This window comes from Cebidichthys violaceus, unplaced genomic scaffold (genome assembly GCF_023349555.1).
Source record: "Cebidichthys violaceus isolate CVI_PGR_0920_01 unplaced genomic scaffold, fCebVio1.0.p SCAF_15, whole genome shotgun sequence".
Taxonomy (NCBI): Eukaryota; Metazoa; Chordata; class Actinopteri; order Perciformes; family Stichaeidae; genus Cebidichthys; species Cebidichthys violaceus.
In genome coordinates, this window is record NW_027176318.1 from 11,494,533 (window position 1) to 11,512,246 (window position 17,714).

The 17,714-nt window shown below is 47.2% G+C and overlaps 1 protein-coding gene across 8 annotated transcripts in view; it reads left to right on the forward strand.

Moving 5' to 3' along the window:
• The window catches only part of scrib (scribble planar cell polarity protein), a 53,753-nt gene extending 36,055 nt beyond the window's left edge, over positions 1–17,698 (forward strand). Inside the window, exons 27-47 of one of the 8 annotated variants that reach the window (XM_068710049.1) lie at positions 494–550; positions 1,244–1,300; positions 2,301–2,381; positions 5,667–6,083; positions 6,897–6,968; positions 7,111–7,164; positions 7,635–7,691; positions 8,155–8,277; positions 8,977–9,087; positions 9,466–9,516; positions 9,868–10,023; positions 10,406–10,565; positions 10,675–10,957; positions 11,034–11,105; positions 11,196–11,378; positions 12,014–12,151; positions 12,745–12,884; positions 12,992–13,029; positions 13,518–13,592; positions 15,010–15,064; positions 15,942–17,698. In XM_068710049.1, the coding sequence (XP_068566150.1) occupies positions 494–550; positions 1,244–1,300; positions 2,301–2,381; positions 5,667–6,083; positions 6,897–6,968; positions 7,111–7,164; positions 7,635–7,691; positions 8,155–8,277; positions 8,977–9,087; positions 9,466–9,516; positions 9,868–10,023; positions 10,406–10,565; positions 10,675–10,957; positions 11,034–11,105; positions 11,196–11,378; positions 12,014–12,151; positions 12,745–12,884; positions 12,992–13,029; positions 13,518–13,592; positions 15,010–15,064; positions 15,942–16,078 (2,517 nt within the window). In that variant the 3' untranslated portion in view covers positions 16,079–17,698. The remainder of the gene's footprint in view (positions 1–493; positions 551–1,243; positions 1,301–2,300; positions 2,382–5,666; positions 6,084–6,896; positions 6,969–7,110; positions 7,165–7,634; positions 7,692–8,154; positions 8,278–8,976; positions 9,088–9,465; positions 9,517–9,867; positions 10,024–10,405; positions 10,566–10,674; positions 10,958–11,033; positions 11,106–11,195; positions 11,379–12,013; positions 12,152–12,744; positions 12,885–12,991; positions 13,030–13,517; positions 13,593–15,009; positions 15,065–15,941) is intronic. The other 7 variants (XM_068710050.1, XM_068710051.1, XM_068710053.1 and 4 more) reach the window with 7 other exon arrangements.
• Positions 17,699–17,714: the final 16 nt, after the last annotated feature.

A 17,714-nucleotide genomic window follows, 5' to 3' on the forward strand; every position in this document is an offset into this window, starting at 1 on the left:
TTGCACTCTCTGTGCATTAAGCACTCATTCACTCTTTAGGCCTGACAAAGCCCAAAAGCACCGAGTGAAGGGATGTGAATAGTGTTGGTTTGAAACCCTCCATTCATCCACATACCAGGAGTCAGTTTGTCAGTTTTGTGACGACAGCGGTCGAGTCAACAGGTGAATCAGCTGTTTGGTGAAGTTTTTAACGACAGTAGAGTTTGACTCACTCCAACCCTGCTCACCGCACATGCCCGTCTTTTCACCACAGCACCCAGGAATCGCCAACACAGTAGTTTATTTTGTCCAGATGAGCTTTTGGGAGACTGCCCGCACTAAAGGAATGTAGGGGCTTGTTGTTAGTAACTCTGCACACTTTGATCAGTCCGGAGTTCTTTGTCGTACGACTTCTATCAGAGCGCACACAGTCAGAACATATTTTGCATTGTTTTAAATCACTCGCCGGATGTTAATTGGGATCGTATAGATATTAAATGTCGCTCTTCTCCAGGAGTCTGAGATGGTGAGAGAGACGTCGCAGTGGGAGCGAGAAGAGATGGAGAAAGTGGTACGTGAAGCTGAAACTCTAAGACCGCTTTGAGAAGGCCGGAGGTAAACTTGTATCAGATCAGCAGATAGACGGCAACACAGGGCAGCAAGAGAATTACATTTTTGCTCCGTACAAAATGCAGAGCTGCACCGTACTGTAGGGTGGAGCTATAAGAGGCAGAAGCTCAGGTTTGTGTGATATCGGGTGAATGAAGCTTCTCCTCTGCACTGTGTGTGTGTGTGTGTGTGTGTGTGTGTGTGTGTGTGTGTGTGTGTGTGTGTGTGTGTGTGTGTGTGTGTGTGTGTGTGTGTGTGTGTGTGGTGTTTGACAGAACTATTCCTGCAATGTCCCACCTTGCATGCTTTTTCTCTGCTCCCATAGCTAATGAATAGAGTACTTTCTAATGTGTGCGGATTCTATCCTTTCTTTCTCTTCTGTTTTTCTCTCTCATCTGTCCTTTTGCTTTTGGTGTGTTTGGTCTGATGAAAACAATAAATAAATCATCCAATCATTCCATCTCTATACCACTTCTCCACTGTTGTGTTTCTCCTCTTCACTCCCTGCATCACCGCTCTCCTCTTCTGTGAATCCTCCATCTTCTCATTTCACTGCTCATCGCATCACTGTGTGGCTGTGCGTGGTTGGGTCTCCTCCCTCCTCTGCTCTCTTCCTCCTCTTCCTCCTCTTCCTCCCCTTCCTCTCTTGGTGAAGGAGCGTATGCGCTTGGAGCGCGAGGAGGCAACTCGCCTGCTAGAAGAGGAGACCGAGGTGAGACACTCCTCGTCGGCAGGTCTGCGGACGATCTTCCTGGAAGTCTGTGCAAAAATAAACACCACAGCACAGCCTCCACGGGACGTCACCACGTTGTTCATCCCCTTCAGGGAGAATAGACTCTGATCCTTTGGTCTTCTTATGTTTAATTCAGTCTTGAGACACATTTGAAATGGCTTAGTTTGCTGGAGAAAGTCACGACCAGGTAATCGTCTCACTGACCATCTCGTATATCAGACTTATTTATTTTTTGTCCCGGGGGAACTTTACATACGTGCCACGTGGTTTTACATTGGGCACACACACACACACACACACACACACACACACACACACAGCATGCACAGCATGCACGTCACACACACGTTAGTTATGACGTACTTCAACTGAACACGTGCAGCAGCCAAATTATGTCGCTTGAGAAATAGGCAAATGCCACGCTCACTGGCAACGAGAGAAGCTGAATTGAAACTACAGTTTATCAGTTTATAAAGGTCATATCTAAGCCTCGTATTTTAATTGTTGCAATGCGATAAAGAGCAATAAACACGTTCGTTTTCACTAGCTAGTCCCTCCATCCCGGACCCCTGCATCTCTGTCACCCTTTCCCCCCCGATGGGTTTGCATGCCTGTGATTGTGATTATCACTGAAATGCACATGTCACAAATGACAGACGTATACATGTTTCTTAAAAGACAGAGTCATTTGCACACTGTTGTAGTGTATTTGCTGAGGGTTTTTGGTGCACTACTACAGCAGGATGTTGTACGAGGGATTGAATCAAAAATATATTCCAGTTCAATAACAACACATTATATATTGGGTAGTTTATCCAGTTGACATTTCTAATAGAGAGGTGTAGGTCCTTTACCTCACAGGGATGGTTCTCTACAGTAGTCTCCTCCAGCAAAGCTAATTCACTTTGACTGGATTCTTGCTTGTTGTGTTATAAACATCAGTCCACCACTCACCTCTGCTCTGTTTATTTCTGTTTAGAACCTTGGAACTGGACCTCTAAAGCTTGACTATAAGACCCTGGCGGCTCTGCCCACCACCAGTCTGCAGAAGCTCAACCGGGTGAGTCTCCCTCTGTGTTCTTGAGTCTCCGGGTAGAACTTACTCAGGTTTTTACATGTTTGAGAAAGAGTGCGACCCTCTCGAGCTGTGCATTGCGTGCATTTCTGTGCGGGCTGTGATGGAAATGGCCTTCATAGCTCAGAATAGACCTCTTCATGGAATCTCCTTGGTTTTTGGGTCACGGGAAATTCTTGAGTGACCCGAGCCGACCAGTTGCCCCTCTCCAGGAGCAGGAATGTTAACCTCCCTCCATGAGCAAAACCCCCAAGTCAACATGACTAACCGAGGCTCCGAGGCCAAACCCATACAACACGTCACTTCCGACTGATGTAATCGTGCCCTGCATCAAAGAACAGGAACAGATGTGATCGACCCGGATTGAAGAAATAACATGAAGATCGAGGACTGATCGGGAAGTCTGGCTAAAGGAAGTGAAGATCAGGAACCAGAGCCCAGGAAATTCAAACGGAGGAATAAAAGAGTCTGTGGGAAGGTGCAGAAGGACTTGAACTGAAGCGCGGCGCTGTCCTGGTTGATAGAGTGTGTGTGTGTGGGAAAGAGGTGGTGAGATTGAGGGGGGGGGGCAGGGGACAGCTGCCTGCTATCAACCGGCCTATCCTCTGCGATATTTTAAACCTGCATCTGGCTCTGAATTGGATGGAGTCTCGTGGGTGGGTGGGTGGGGTGTCAGACAGGGAGGGAGGCTGTCGTCTAAGAGGAACCGACAAGTGTTTCAGTCGGAGCTTCCAAAGTCCTCTGAGGAGTAAGTCTGAGAAGAACTGCAGCGAGTGTCCTGTTCCCATCCTACAGTGAGTATAGAGAGCGTACGTGTTTTAGGTTCTTTATTTTTCCGACTTCTTTCCTTCTGTTTTCGTTTCCTTCTCGCTCTCTCTCCTCTTTAAATTAAGATCGAGCTGTGTGTTTGTTAGGCCTCAAATGGAAGACTTTATGATTTAGACTCTGTTTAAGACTCTTTAAAAGTTCTTTGAAACCTGATCACCAAAAGGACTCGTTTGCTCCTAAATACAAACCTTTGAACTTTACCAAATACTAAAGAAATAAGTATCGTTCCTTTTATAACGTTTGGGTCACATAACTGTATCTTCTGGTGGGTCTCTGTCTTGTTTCTAATGTAACTTGAGGAACAGTTCACACAGTGAGCAGCTGTTGTTAGAGCTGGATCTACTGCTCCAGCACACGTGTTCCTGCTCAAACTGTCTCACCGTGACTCTTTATTACTTCCAGCAAGTTGTAACCAAAGTTTTTCCCGGTGTGTTCTAGTGATAGTGAGAAGTTAACTCTGCTGAAGTGAGGGCACACTGCCTCAAAAATGTGCCTCACAAGGCACATTTGTTTTATTTTATATTTTATGGAGGCAGACTCTAGTACATAAATCCACCAGAAAATCAAATCTCTTGAGTGCTTCTACAGGATCACGTAGTCACAGAGGAGGCTGATACCTATTTAGACCCAGAACCGGTGGTCCCGGAGAGACACCGCGTCCCCCTGAGCTTTGGTTTGGTTTATTGACGACATTGTAATATACTCGTAACATATTGTTCTATCTCTGGCAGGAACGATTGAGTCCTGGACTTATTTTCCATCGTTGTTCCTCTGAGAAGCACTTCTACACTGTTGTACAACTAGAGAGTATAAATGATTCAGTTACAGGTTCCCAGCTCAGCGTGTCGGCCCGCCGGCAGACCGGCAGCCAAACCCCAGCTGTCCCTCACATTCCATCCCACTGACCCTCATCACACCACAGATTCTGATAGTCAGCATGTAGGGAGCCACATTGCTGCCTCACAATGCTCGTTGTATTCTTAGTCCGGCTATTTAGATTAGCACCACGTACGCCAAGGTCACATTGAATCAATGCCAAATCCATCTGGGCTGACTTGAGGTTTTTTAGGAGGCATTTCTTTGATGTTGGGTTTGTAAAAACACTCTTTAGTTTCTTTACGTGTGTTGCGTATTATCTCTCCTCCTACAGCGTCTGTACCCGTCCTCTGTGTTCAGTACAGTAGGAGCTGACGGTGTGCCGGAGCCGGGAAGTCTCGCCGATCTGATAATATGGTTATTTAAGGCAGTGGCCAAGAGCCTGGACTGCAGTGACGTGTGCAGTGGCATACAGCAGCAGTTAACAAGTGTTGAATGATGGGTAACTGAGAAACGTGTTTTTTAAGACTCCAGGAGAGATTTAGGGATGTGAGTAACTGCTTTTAGCAGCCAGAGGCGTGTGTGTGTGTGTGTGTGTGTGTGTGTGTGTGTGTGTGTGTGTGTGTGTGTGTGTGTGTGTGTGTGTGTGTGTGTGTGTGTGTGTGTGTGTGTGTGTGTGTGTGTGTGTGTGTGTGTGTGTGTGTATTTATAGACGCCCATCACAGAAGAATCATCTCGTGTCAGCTTCTATTTGATTGTAGTGTGTCAGGATGTTTTGAGTGACATTAATGAGGATACAACATGTCTGCCTCGGTAGATCTATTTCCACTCACTTTCTACAACTGTTCTTCAAGTATAACTCGATAGCCTAAATAAATGGTACATTTGTAGCATATGAACTTATTAGTCTGATTACTTTACACTTAAATGATAACAAAAGGCTCAAAGCCAATAAGCAAGCACACCTGCCCATATTTATACGGAACGAGCCATTGAAGTTAATTTCAAACAAAAATCAATAAGGCTGTTTATTAGACCAAACATATCAACATATGCCAATTCAGGAGTGATGCACAAGTGTTTTAATGTCCCACCAGACCAGTTATGAGAGCCAATCAGCGCTGACCAATCTGCAGAAAAAGTTGTAAGCAAAGCTTATCTGGAAGATGAAACAAAAGCCAGTCATTAATACACAAAACTATCTGTTATAATATTCATTACAGTTCAGACCAGCGTCCTGGTTCAGCCTACCTCCTCACAGTGTTCCCGTGTAGGGAGAGAGAAGTGACCAGTCATGTGTTTCATTACACAGGTTTTCCCTGCAAATAAAGCCGAGTTGAACTTGTGATGAAAGTCAATATTTCAATTTTTCCCCACTGTAGAGATGTCACGGTGTACCCTGATGCCAGCAATTACTTTATGTATAATAATGTTATCATAACTGATTGAAATAATGGCCAAACACATGAAAATAGAATACAGACTGTAATTATCTTTGAATCTCTTTCTCTCTCTTCTGTTCTTTTAAACTCCACTAGTGATGACTCTCTTTGTGTGGAACCGTTCCTGTTCTTCTTCTTTCTCTTTACTGTGTCTGTGCTGCCTCTTTCCTTTGCTCCTGTCCAGTTCTCTACCTCTGAAAGTCTGACTGCTCCCATGGAGGCCCCCCTGCAGGCCCAGTACGGAGCCCCTTTAGAGCCTCTGGGCTCGGGCTTAGTCCATCCCACGAACCCCCTCGACCACACGGACCCAGAGTCCTGCCCCGGTCTGTACACGGAGCACGATTACCTTCATGGCTCCCAGTTCTCCCCAAATGGGACCTCCACCGCCGACAGTGCTGGCTCATCAACGACCCTCAATTCATTTGCCCCTGAAGAAGAAGAGGAAAGCCTGGTGGACTCTCAGCCCATCTGCTTCAAAGAGAACCCGTTCTTGGTGGCCAATCGCAGAGGAAAGGGTCGTCCAGCCGGACAGCAGATCCTGTCGGGGCCCCCGGTGGGCTATGGGAAGCAGGGCCAGCTGCAGCCCTGGTTGTTCAACAAGGCAAGCCGCCTGCCTGAGTGTGGTTTGGAGGCAGCATGGTGTGTTGTTTGGCTCACCTGTGTCCCTTCAAATGGATCTTTTGCATCAAGACTGTGTGGAAGTTTTAACTTAAAGCGGTTCCTTTTAACCCGAAGAAGCACCTTTGAAACTCTTTGAGTTTGGGGGAAAAAAGAAGACATTTAAAGCAGCTAAAATAAATATGTTTTGTATTAACAACAGATCAAATGATCAATGTAACTGTGGCCATAAATATCAGTTATTGCATCAGTTATTTTTAAACACATCTCCTAGGCTTTGGGAAAGTGGGGTGGACATTTTATCTTTTTAAACTATGTTTGGCCTCCATGTGTTTTCTAATCCCTACATTTGGTCTATTTGTGAGAGCTTCACTGTTTCAAGCAGAGGAGGATTGATGTGGTTTAAGAAAAGCCTTCTGTCCGTGCAAAGGGTTTTTCTTGTCAGGCTTCGTGTGTGTCCACGTTGTGTGTTTTAATCTCAGCTGAACTGGTGCATGTTTTTGCTGTGAGCACCTCGTGAGGTATTTTGGCACATAGTCGGTACAGACTGGAACGTCTGTCCCAACAGCTGCGAGGGAGGTCGTAGGTCGTGAAGGAACGCGACCTGCAAACACGCCGGTTCACCAGCAGCAGCTTTGTTGTTGGTTGACTTCACTGCAGGATCACTTCTCCACAGGACTAACCAGTCGATGCTTGTTTTGTTTTGTCTTTACTACGTCGTTTTGTCGGTGCACATAGTGAAAGTCGGAGTAGTTGTTAAATGTGTTTTTTGGTGTTTTGATCTTTGTTTTTCCAGGCACCTCCCTCTGATTTCACCAGGACCGAGAGCCCGATCAGAGAAGCACCGTACTCTCCCACGATCCAACCGGTGAGCAGCGCAACACCCGTCGCTCCTCCGTCGTCCTCCGTCCATCTTTTTACTTTGTTTTCTCCTTCTCCATCAGTCATGTCTGCTGCTATACAATAGATATTTTACTGTTGACCCTTTTGACTTTTCCTCCCACCCATAGCCCAGCAACCACGCTTCCAACAGCTCCCTGTATGCAGGCAGGGAGACCCGCTTCGTAAGTGGGTCTGCTGACCCTCTCTGCTCTGGCCTGGATTGTTTCTCGTAACATGTGCTGTTCTAAGCGCTCCATCTGTTATTAAAGCATAACTAGTTCAGCTACCGCGTCTGAAAAGCATGTGGCTGCTTCTCCGGGGCCAGCTGCCTGCTGATGCCTCATGCAGACTGGAAGTGCATTCATTGGAGACATAGATGTTTTAACCTCGATTGTCCTTAATGTCGCTACTGACCAGCTGTGGCTTCAGACGCTCAACGGAGAAAATAAAATGTTCTCTTTTTCATGAGCGAAGTGTAGAACACATTCTATAATGTAGGTAAACTGGTGCTGTTGCCTTGTTTGATTGTGTCTGTATTTGGCCTGGCATCCTCCAATAGTCAACATTCAGTGACCGTATGCACTGTCGTCTACTTTCACTTTCAACCAAGCGTGTCATTGTCATCGTCTTATTTCATCTTTTTTATTTGCAGGCAAACCTTCATTACACCTCCACTCCCACTGCCAACACTGACCACATTTCTTCATCAGTGAGTAGGAGATCAGGAAATATCTTAGTCATCACACTGGTTTACCACTATATCAAGCCAATATACTCCCTTTAGTACATATTCGTTATAGGTTTCCTTTGTTTAAGTTGTTTGGATTTGGATTTATCAGCACTTAAATTGTTTGAATGTGAGAATTTGAAATAGCTCCTAATCTAAAAAGAACAATCAAATATGTATTAATGGATTCAGAGCAGTTTTAGGGTGCGTTCACACCGTAGTTCGATTCATTTCAGAACTAGATTAAGTAATTAGATGTTGTTTTTGGTACAAGCTGGTATTGAACTTTACACTGTCGACAAATAATCTGAATGTTGAATTGTGCTCTGATTCATGTCTTTGATTCACCACATTCATTTTGAGTTGCCATTCATCCTCCAGTTTGGTGTGTCAATTACCAGAATCGTTGGTCTCTTCCATGAAGTCTTGTTTGTTTTCTCTCCAGACTCGACCGGGGGCCATCCAGCCGGTCGGGCGCGTGCGGCAGAGTACCTCCCCCGCCACGCCGGACGGCCACAGTCCTAACCCCTTCCAGCATGGCCCCTCCCCCTTCGACTCCCAGACCTCTGTAAGACCCCTCACCACCACCACATAGTGCTGTCTTCTATCCACTCTCGGCTCTGTGCCGCCAAAACTCTGCGTCTCATAGCAGTGCAGCAGAGACGCAGATGACAGCGGCACGAGAATGATTTTTATTTGTAAGAGGCTAGAACCAAAGAAAAGGAAGACTCGTGTCTGAATGCACGTGGGAGTTGTCTGTGCAGGTGCTGCAGTCTGTGCCCTCCAGACCCCCTACACCTGCAGACGGAGCGTCCGGCTCAACTCTGAGCTCCTGAATCAGATCAATTCTCATAATTCCAGCTTTCTGAAATGCTCCGCTTATTTCTTCCTTTCGGCAAGCGGCGTAGTTGGATCGGTAAATAATGAGAAGCCATGATTCCATCTCACGTCTTCCCGTTTGTGTCACAAAGGTGCTCATACAGAAAAGTCCGTCATGGCTTTTGAGCTTTCCAAGCCCTCCTGTTTGTCTTTCTCTGGCATACCCCCCCTCTCCTCTCTCACATGAAACCAGCCGCCATGCTCTTCACCTGTTCTCCTCCTCGGTCTTCTTCAACTTTGCTGGTTGTTTTCATAGTCTACCCTTTCCTCCATGTCTCTGTCTGTCCGTCCTTTCCCACCTCCTCCTCCTCCTCTCCCCCATGGCTCCTTTACCATATGAACCTACCTCCATGCCCTCCCAAACCTCCTCCCCCCCCCCCCCCTGCAGCCTCGCGCCCCCTCCCCCACCTCGCCCGACGAGTTCCCCATGAATGTCAAGCAGGCATACAAGGCGTTTGCCGCCGTGCCTCGCTCGCTGGCAGTGCTGGAGCCGCCGCAGGTAGGCCGTGCTGCCCGGACTCACAACGACAAAAGCATGCTGTGCTGATTGGTTGGTCTCCCCCCATCCCCCCGTCCCTCCTGACTGGAGCAGGCCGTCCTATACGAGGAGCCTGCGCCGTGTCGGGGGGGCCTGTGACGTGCTGTGGCGTGTGGAATGCGTTCATCGTGGGTTTTTGTACTCCAGTGCCATCATCCGTCATACTGGTGTTGAGTCTTCATCCATCCATGTGTGGCTCGTGTGCTAATATTCAGTCCCACTTCTTTATATTTATATTTATATATTCTGTCCCCGCTGCTAATCCGTCTGCCTGCTCCGTTTCTCCGTCTTTGTCCTCAGTCTGACTTTACTTGACTAACATCCTGCTGTGCCCAACAGGACCTGTATGGTGTGAGGAACAATTTCCACCCAAAGCAACCTTCTCCAGAGGTGAGTGAACAAATGTCTGTTTCACCGTACTCAACACACTGTCCATGATGTTTTACAGTACATTGCATTTAAAAACGTGGAGGTAGTATTATATTTAAAGACTAGATTATTGTCTTTAGGAAGCCATTTCAACCTGCAGCAGTTTCTGAGAGCTTATGTAAAATGTTTTGCTGGAGGAAATGAATTCTGTGAAAAAGAGTTCCGAATCATCTGTAGTGCAGCCTGATGTCACGATGAAGAGATCCAGACACAGTTGAAGGAGAGGAGAGTCCTCATCCATAAGCTCACTGTAGTTACATACCGAGTCATCGTAGTCTGACAGTCTGGTGACGACCTCTGTGGCCTTTTCAGCCTGATTTAAACAACGAGGTGTTTGACGATGACATAGACGGTCAGGAGGGGGCTGGTAAAGGTCTGGCCAGCAGGGTCCCCCTCTCACCTGACCGTCAGGAGTACATGAACCTGGCAGCAGTGCCTCGCTTCTCCAAGCCGTCCTGGGACCTGCAGGTACCCAACCGCCTCCGCCACGTCTACAGCAGCCCCGTCCTCTGGCCGGGTGCGCTTGGCTTGATCGGTGGTGGTGTCTCTGCTCCCGGACACTGGGAGACAGCCGTGACTCCCAGTTAATTGATCTTAAATCAGCTGGTGGTGCTGGGTTCTGTTTTAAATGGATCATTTGTTGCTTTCTTCTTGGGTCTGTGATACTTCTCTCCTCTGGCATCTCCTGTGAAATCCTCTGCTCTGCAACAAATAGCAATGAAACTTCTTTTATAGCTCATTTTATTCAGCTGTTTTAACATTTGTAAAGTGCTTCAGGTGCTTCAGGTGCTATCAATTATACTGTTTATAGTTTTGTGTTCTGTCCTTGATTGTTCTTGTCACCCTACAGAGTCCTTCTCCTGGAGGTAAGTACAGCCCAGAGCAGCGCTCCTTCAGGGACAGACAGAAGTACTTTGAGATCGACGTGAAGCAGCAGACGCCAGAGAAACCCAAACCTCGCGTGTCTCTTGTTGGAGAAGATGACCTCAAGAAAATGAGGGAGGAAGAAGGTTTGTTTCTATCCTTTCTCCTCGAGCGTCCAATGCCAATAACTACCCGGCACACCTGCCACAGAAGTTTTACACCCCCGTGTGTGTGTGTGCGTTCATCTCGTCTCAGAGAGGAAGTTTGAGCAGCGGGCGAGGGAGTACCTGCTGGATGAGGACGAGGAGGATGACGAAGAGGACCTGGCTAAGCAGGTGGCGCAGATGAAGGCAACTGGCAAAGTGTTGCTGGACGGAGTGGAGTACAACGTGGAGCCAGTAAGCAGCCCGTCACAGCACTGCGCCACGCCGCCGAGCTACAACGCCACGCCGCCGAGCTACAACGCCACGCCGCCGAGCTACAACGTCACGCCGCCGAGCTACAACGTCACGCCGCCGAGCTACTGCGGCAGCTCAGGGTGAGAAGTCGCAAAGCATTAATGGTTAGACGTTTCCTTTATTTCTTCAGCTAACGTTTGTTTATTTTGTGTGCAGGCCTTCGTCCGTTGATGGTAAGGGAGAGTCTCAGAGGAATTCACTGGAGGACAGGCCCAACTCCATGACCGGGTAATTACATTTGTGCACCTCTTTGAATGTCCCATCGCTTGGGTTGTTCTTGTCACTGTAGTCATCACCGCCGCTTGTGTGTCTCGTCAGCCTGATCCCGGCGTACTCCGGAGAGTCGGCGGCTCCCATCCGCACGGCCAAAGCGGAACGCCGACACCAGGAGAGGCTCCGTATGCAGAGCCCCGAGCTGTCAGTGGCCCTCGACAAGGACCTGTCCCCCGCTGAGAAACGGGCTCTGGAGGCTGAGAAGAGAGCCATGTGGAGGGCGGCACGGTAAACGCAAAGCTTTTACTTCATCTGTCCTTGCTTTGTGTTTCTAGTACATTGATATTAGTAGAGACACTACAAACAAACTGAAATGGCCTTTATTAAGTATTTTGGGTATTTAAACATCGTCCACAGCGTCGTTAGTCATGTCACCTGATCGTTTCGATGCTTTGACCCACTCTGCATCCTTCCCTACTAATATGAATATGTACAGCTTTATTACACCATAGTGGTTTTACACATTTCCGCTGTACAGTCATTTGGAAATAGGTTTGTTTTCTTTGAGCGGCACGCGACTGTTCATTCGATACAAACCTTTACTGCTACGATGGAAGAAATAACACTTCAATAAAAATACCACGCTCACATACATGGTGTGTTAATTAGTGAATATAAGTTGACATTTCGTTGTGTGTGTGTGTTTAGTCTGCCTCCTCCTACTTTTGTCACGTCCTGTACATCTTTTCTTCTTCTCAGTGTGTCAGTGGTTTACCGTCCATTCTTTTGGTTTTCTTCTCTTCTCTGTCCGTATGCCTTTCTTTCCTTCCTCCCCTCCTCACATTCCTCCTTCATCCCGGTGCACTCCTCATCCTCTCCCCTCCTCCTGTGCGTCACCCTCTCCCCGGCCTCGCGGGGCCCAGGCCCTGTGGCCTAGAGGAGGATGTTAGGCAGTATGAGCAGGACCTGGCTAAGAGGCTCTACCAGGCCAGAGTGAGGGCGTCTCAGGCCGAGCCCCCCGCCTCCTCCTCCTCCTCCTCTGCAGCAGCCTCCCAGCTCAGGTCTGCTCCTCGGCCCCAGCCAGCAGGGCCAGACGCACGGCATCGTGGGGGTGTACTGGGGTGCTTTGGTGTTGGGTGTTTTTTGCTAGATGCCGGGTTCGGAAAGGTCCGAGCGAGCACTCGCAACACTGCGCCAGTGCTTCCGCTGCCTTTCCAGTGCCGTCTTGCTTCTGCACGTCTTTGCTTCCTCTGGTTCCCCCTCTCTCTCTTCTCTGATTCGTCTCTTCCTCTCTGCAGCACTCTTTTCATTTGCGCCTTGCTGTTCTCTTGATGTTCATTCTATTATTTGTACTAACACACATCCCGCAGTACGTTTGCAAGCCATCTGTCAGTTGAGGGTCAGCCTACCAGCAGTAGGCCGTCCTTCTCCTGGAATGCCTCCCTTCTTTTTGTGCAATTAAATGAAACTGATTGTTAGTGACAGCAGACCAGGACAAGGAGCACCCAACATTAGTAGTGATGGACACGACACCCACCTGTAGCTGTGTGTGTGTGTGTGTGTGCGTGTGTGTGCGTGTGCGTGTCTCTGTCAGCCGTCTGTACTTCTGTATCTTCTACGATCATTTATCTGATGGTGGTTGTTCCTCTTCTAGGATGAAGTCTCTCGAGCAAGATGCACTGAAAGCACAGATGGTCATCGCTAAGTCTCGAGACGGAAAGAAGCGCGGCACGCTGGACCAGCTGACGGAGTCGCCGTCGCCCGCCCCCACGCCCTCTCCCACGCCTATGGAAGGTAAGAAGAGCTACTGGATATTCCCAACACATCTAGTCTAAAGCTTGACGTTTTGTCCTGACTCTCTCTCTTCTAACGTCACACTTCCTGTTTCCTGTTTCTGACAGAGCTCAGTCCTCGAGGAGTGACCTCTCCGGGACGGCTGGTAAGTGCTGAACCTTTTTTCCTCTTTCTTCATTTCCATTTTGTTTTTGAAAGACTTTTGCGACGGTGTGTGCGTCAGTGTGGACGCTTTACTGTATCCTTTGACTTAGACAGCTTCAATCATCAATCATGAGAACAACGCTGTAACTCTTTGCAGTTCAATATGAGGAGCTTTTTTGAGAATAAGCTTGTTGGTTTACAAGCTGGAAAAGGGAAACAAGTAGATTTGGCATTAATCCACAATCTTGCTCATTGTCACTCTAGCCAATCAGGCCTGAAAAAACACACACAGCTCTCCATCATTTGCCACAGCTGGCTGTTTGAATCACCCATTAGCCTCTCTGCCTCCTACCTCTCCTATTCCTATTTCCTCATCCCTTTCTCTTATTCCTCTCCCGTTTATATTTTGACCCCACCCTCCTCCTGTCATTGTCTTCCTCTTCTACCTCTCCCTCAACCTCTGCTCATTCCCTTTTGCTATCCTTCTAGTCCCTGTCGTCAAAGAAGTTTGACTACCGACAGTTTGCTGCCATTCCTTCTTCCAAACCCGTATACGACATCCAGGTATTATTGGCTGCATGCTGAGCTCCCTCCCTCTCCCTCTAGTTCCTGTTAATCCAGAGGCATCGGTGTGACTGAAGTCTAGGTTTTGGCTCCGTGATTGAGCGCCTCCTGCTCTGCACTATAGCGATCGGCTCACTAACGCTCACTTTCACAAAGAGGAGAGATTTACCCTACATAAATGACACAGAATCAGCCCTGGGTCTCCCTCCTCTCCTCCTGGTCTCCCACTTAACACTCACACATGTAAGAGCGTCTAAACCCCGTCTGTCTCAGCTCACTAACCGGTCACAGACGTTAACACTCACCAGCTGCAGGGATGCAGACACCGTTTTCTTTTTGATCCCACTAACCAGCATTGGCTCCGGGGGGGAAATGGCCACAGACTCTGCATCTCATCCACTCTCACATTCACTTCCATCAGCTGTCTGGTTCCACGCATGGGTCGCTCATCAGGCAGAGGAGTCACGGGACTCTGCTGGTCTGGAAGTGGTCTTTTATATACGTTTGGGGTCACATATCTGGTGTTCTGTGCTGCTGTCGGTCTGCGCTCCTGAGTGTGGGATCTTGTGTAGTTTGGTTGTAGAGTGAACTCAGTTTGTGCGTATTCTCTTTGGTGGATGTCAGTTAACTGATATCTCTGTTTGTGAGTGTTTGCATAATGTTTCCTGCATATGGACTGACAAAGTAGTATCTAAAGGCTCTGTGTTGATTTCTATAAACATAAGAGGTGTGTGTCACATGACAGCAGAACATGTCACCGTGATCCAAATCTAATCAATGCAAACATTTAACAAGTTAAAGAATTCACGGGACAGAAACTAAATATAGACTTCATGCAAACAATAGCACACAGTTAAGGTAATATAAATGACTTTCTAATCACAGCTCTACACTCAAACAATTTCTCTTAATTGTTATAATTGTAATAAAACAACACCGTCAACCCTTCAGCTAGAGTCCTGTGAGATAACGTGTAAGCAGCTGCAGGTCACAGTGACCGAGTTCTTAAGTAGAATAAACGGCTAAGAGGAACACGTGATGATGTCGGTTTATTAGAGCGTCAACACAAAGACAACCTAACATGCTGCTTGGTTTTCCAATGTGACTCTTGTTGGTGCTGCTCTGTTGGCTGTCTCTCTGTGGATGTGCCCACACTACACAACAAACCCCAGAACCGACGCCCTAATCTAACCTCTTCTTTAACGCGCTGACCTCTGCTGGGGAGCGGTTCCAGTGGAGGCGCTCTGGCTTCTGTGTCTCTGACAGATCGGGAGCTTCAGCGCCGTCTGCTGAACCGGCAGCGAGCGGCTGGCGCTCTCTCTCGCTGACGTGGTGATGGCTTCCCCTGGGACAGAGGTTACTGTGCCCCCCCCCACCACCACCACTCAGTTACTCACTGGCTCTTCTTCTCTTCCAGACACCAGAAGCAGTCGATGACCTGCAGTTCATCGACGACGGCTCCAGCAACCCAGGTGAGAACCGAAGCTGTGCGCTACTTCAAATAGTTCTTAAAGCGGGCGGACAATAAGTAACGCGTTCATTACCTCACCTTCTTCTACCCCCTTTGATTCAGGTGACTACCTGGGATAAGCAGCTCCTATTGGTAGGATCCTGTGTGCATGTGTGTGATTGTGCATCTATTCTCTAACCTGCTAGTCGTGTGGCTTAACTGGGTTCAGGTGTGAAGATGGGCGAGCTTCACCTGCTGCTGTATGAAGCGGCAACTAACGTCGAGAAGTAGTGATGTCACACTAACCGTGATCCCGACTGTGCACAAGTTTGTTTTCAGCGTTGACTGAAGCTTGTGATTCTGTATTTATCATGTATGAGTCAGTTTGTTTACATGCACACAAGAAACAGGAAGTGTAGCAAACAGGTTCCTGTGAAACTAATCATTGCAGCAGCTTTAACGCGTCATTGCAGGGTGAACACAAGTATAGTCATACACTGACTAAATACAATGGGACCCTAATTATTTTTGATCAATTACACATGTGCAAGGTAAACTTCTCCTTGCAGTGCAAATAAGTAAAGTGGTGGAAAGAGACTTATTTCTACTTCTAGAGGATAGTTTGTTCCTGTAAGTTGTACTCAGGCTAGAACTATCTTGAACTGCAGGTGTCTGGTTTAAACATGCGGTCTCTAGTTATTCCTGTGTTCTGCTCAAGTCTGTTGCTCGTTTCCTGCTGCTGTGAATGTGGGGCTTCTCTCGCAGGTTTAAGGGATCCGTCCAGTCGCCTTCATCTTTCCTCCTCTCCGCAGCGACCCGCGTGGAGTGGCTGTTATGTAAACGGTAGATGAACAGCAGCAGCTTGACTTAAATGTGTTGTTGTTGTTGTTGTTGTTTAGTGCCCGCTGCCAGCCCTGAGGTCGAGGCGCCCAGCCCACTGCCCGTCCCCTCCGCCCTGGAGGAGATGGCGCTGTACAGCAACAAGCGCAAACTGAGGCAGGGCCGCCGCAGCCTGGAGACGGCCGTGCCCACGTAACACCTCCCACCGAGAGGAGACAACCGAAGACGCACATTTAGATCCGCTGTGGATCACCGGCGCGTCCACAGGAGGAGCAGCGTCACTAAACACTACACGGCGTCAGTAGAGCGAGGTTTACTCTCCCACATATAACCACTGCAGAGACGCCGCCGACAGTCACCACACACTCACTTATATCCTGCGTGCCAGTCTTGCCTAAACAGTCTGTGGAGGAGAGCTAGTGTGGTTAGCTAGGATTGCTACTTAAAGATCTCTTTTAGTTGTTGTACACTCAGTAGAAGCTGGTCTATTTTAAAGGAGATGACTGAAGTTTTTAGTTTATTTTTCGCACCTCCAATGATTTTGCTGTTAAAAAAGAGGAGAAAAGAAATGGGTCATAGCTGTACTAACTTCTTCAGTGATATGTTTAGGCTTTCAGTGAATATAGGTCAGGGGTGTAAATATTAATGGAGGGAACATCCTGCTACCTTCACAGTCACAACATGTGGAGAGCTTTTAAAAAACACAAAAACAATAGTACATATCTTTTTTGCACTGCGTATATCTTAAATAATTTATTGTTTTTAGCGTTTTATTCAAATCGAAGTCCTATTTTAACCCCTCAGAGTGTGACTGATGCTAATTCAAATTTACCTTTTAAACCGATTTCAAAGATGATTGAGGTTTGCTTTCAACTGATGAACATCATCACATTGCATCGTTTCATGTGTACACTCACAACAGACGCTCTTAAAGAGAAGCGTAGCTACACATTGGATTCTTTGTCACACCGTCCCTGACTGCGTCACATTCTCCCTGTAGAGGACGCGTCTGCAGCATAGAAACGGATCACGATATCATTAGTAATATTTCATAGTTAACGGTACTCACCCTGCCATGTTAAGGGTGTTCTTGTGTACTCATTAATGTGAATCAGTCTGTCCTTGAACTATCTGGAGGTGATCCAGAGTGACGTGAAGGTAGCAGATGTTTTATTTAAATCTGACGCCACTGAAAAATCATTTATTATTGTGTGAATATTGTACAAATACTGAAAGGAAAGCAAACTTTAGGTTTGAATCTGAGCCAGTCTGGACTGCTGACTCATGTGGGAGTGGACGGGCTGAGTATTGGGATGCTCTCTGCGTGTATATTGGTTTGTTAATGGGAGAGGCTGAACCAATTAGAAATCCCTCTCAAGACATTCTCCTTCAACTCATTGCTCAACATGCTGTCAGTTTGTGTTTGATGGGTGTTTTCACAGAATCACAGGATAGTAGCATTCGTGTTAATTTAATGTAGGCTCTTCTAATGATCGCTTTCCATGTTCTCACTGACTGAAATTCAGTTTGTTTGATTACATTCTCAGTGGCTGATATCTCTTTTTTTAAACTTACAGTAGGTAAATCACTTTTTTCCAGATGGGGTTCACTACATTATTCATGCAGTGTTTTTGTTTTTGTGTTTATTCTTTCGTCTTGAATTTATTGCAGATAGGTCGGAGGGGAAGGGGTCAGACATCCTAGGGGTTAAGGGGTAGAGCTCATACAAGACTGTAACTAGTGAATTTGTACAACCAAAGAAGTCTATTTTGTGGTTCAGGAATAATAAAAATTTACTTTTCATTTAAGAAGCTGATTTATTGGGTATTGTC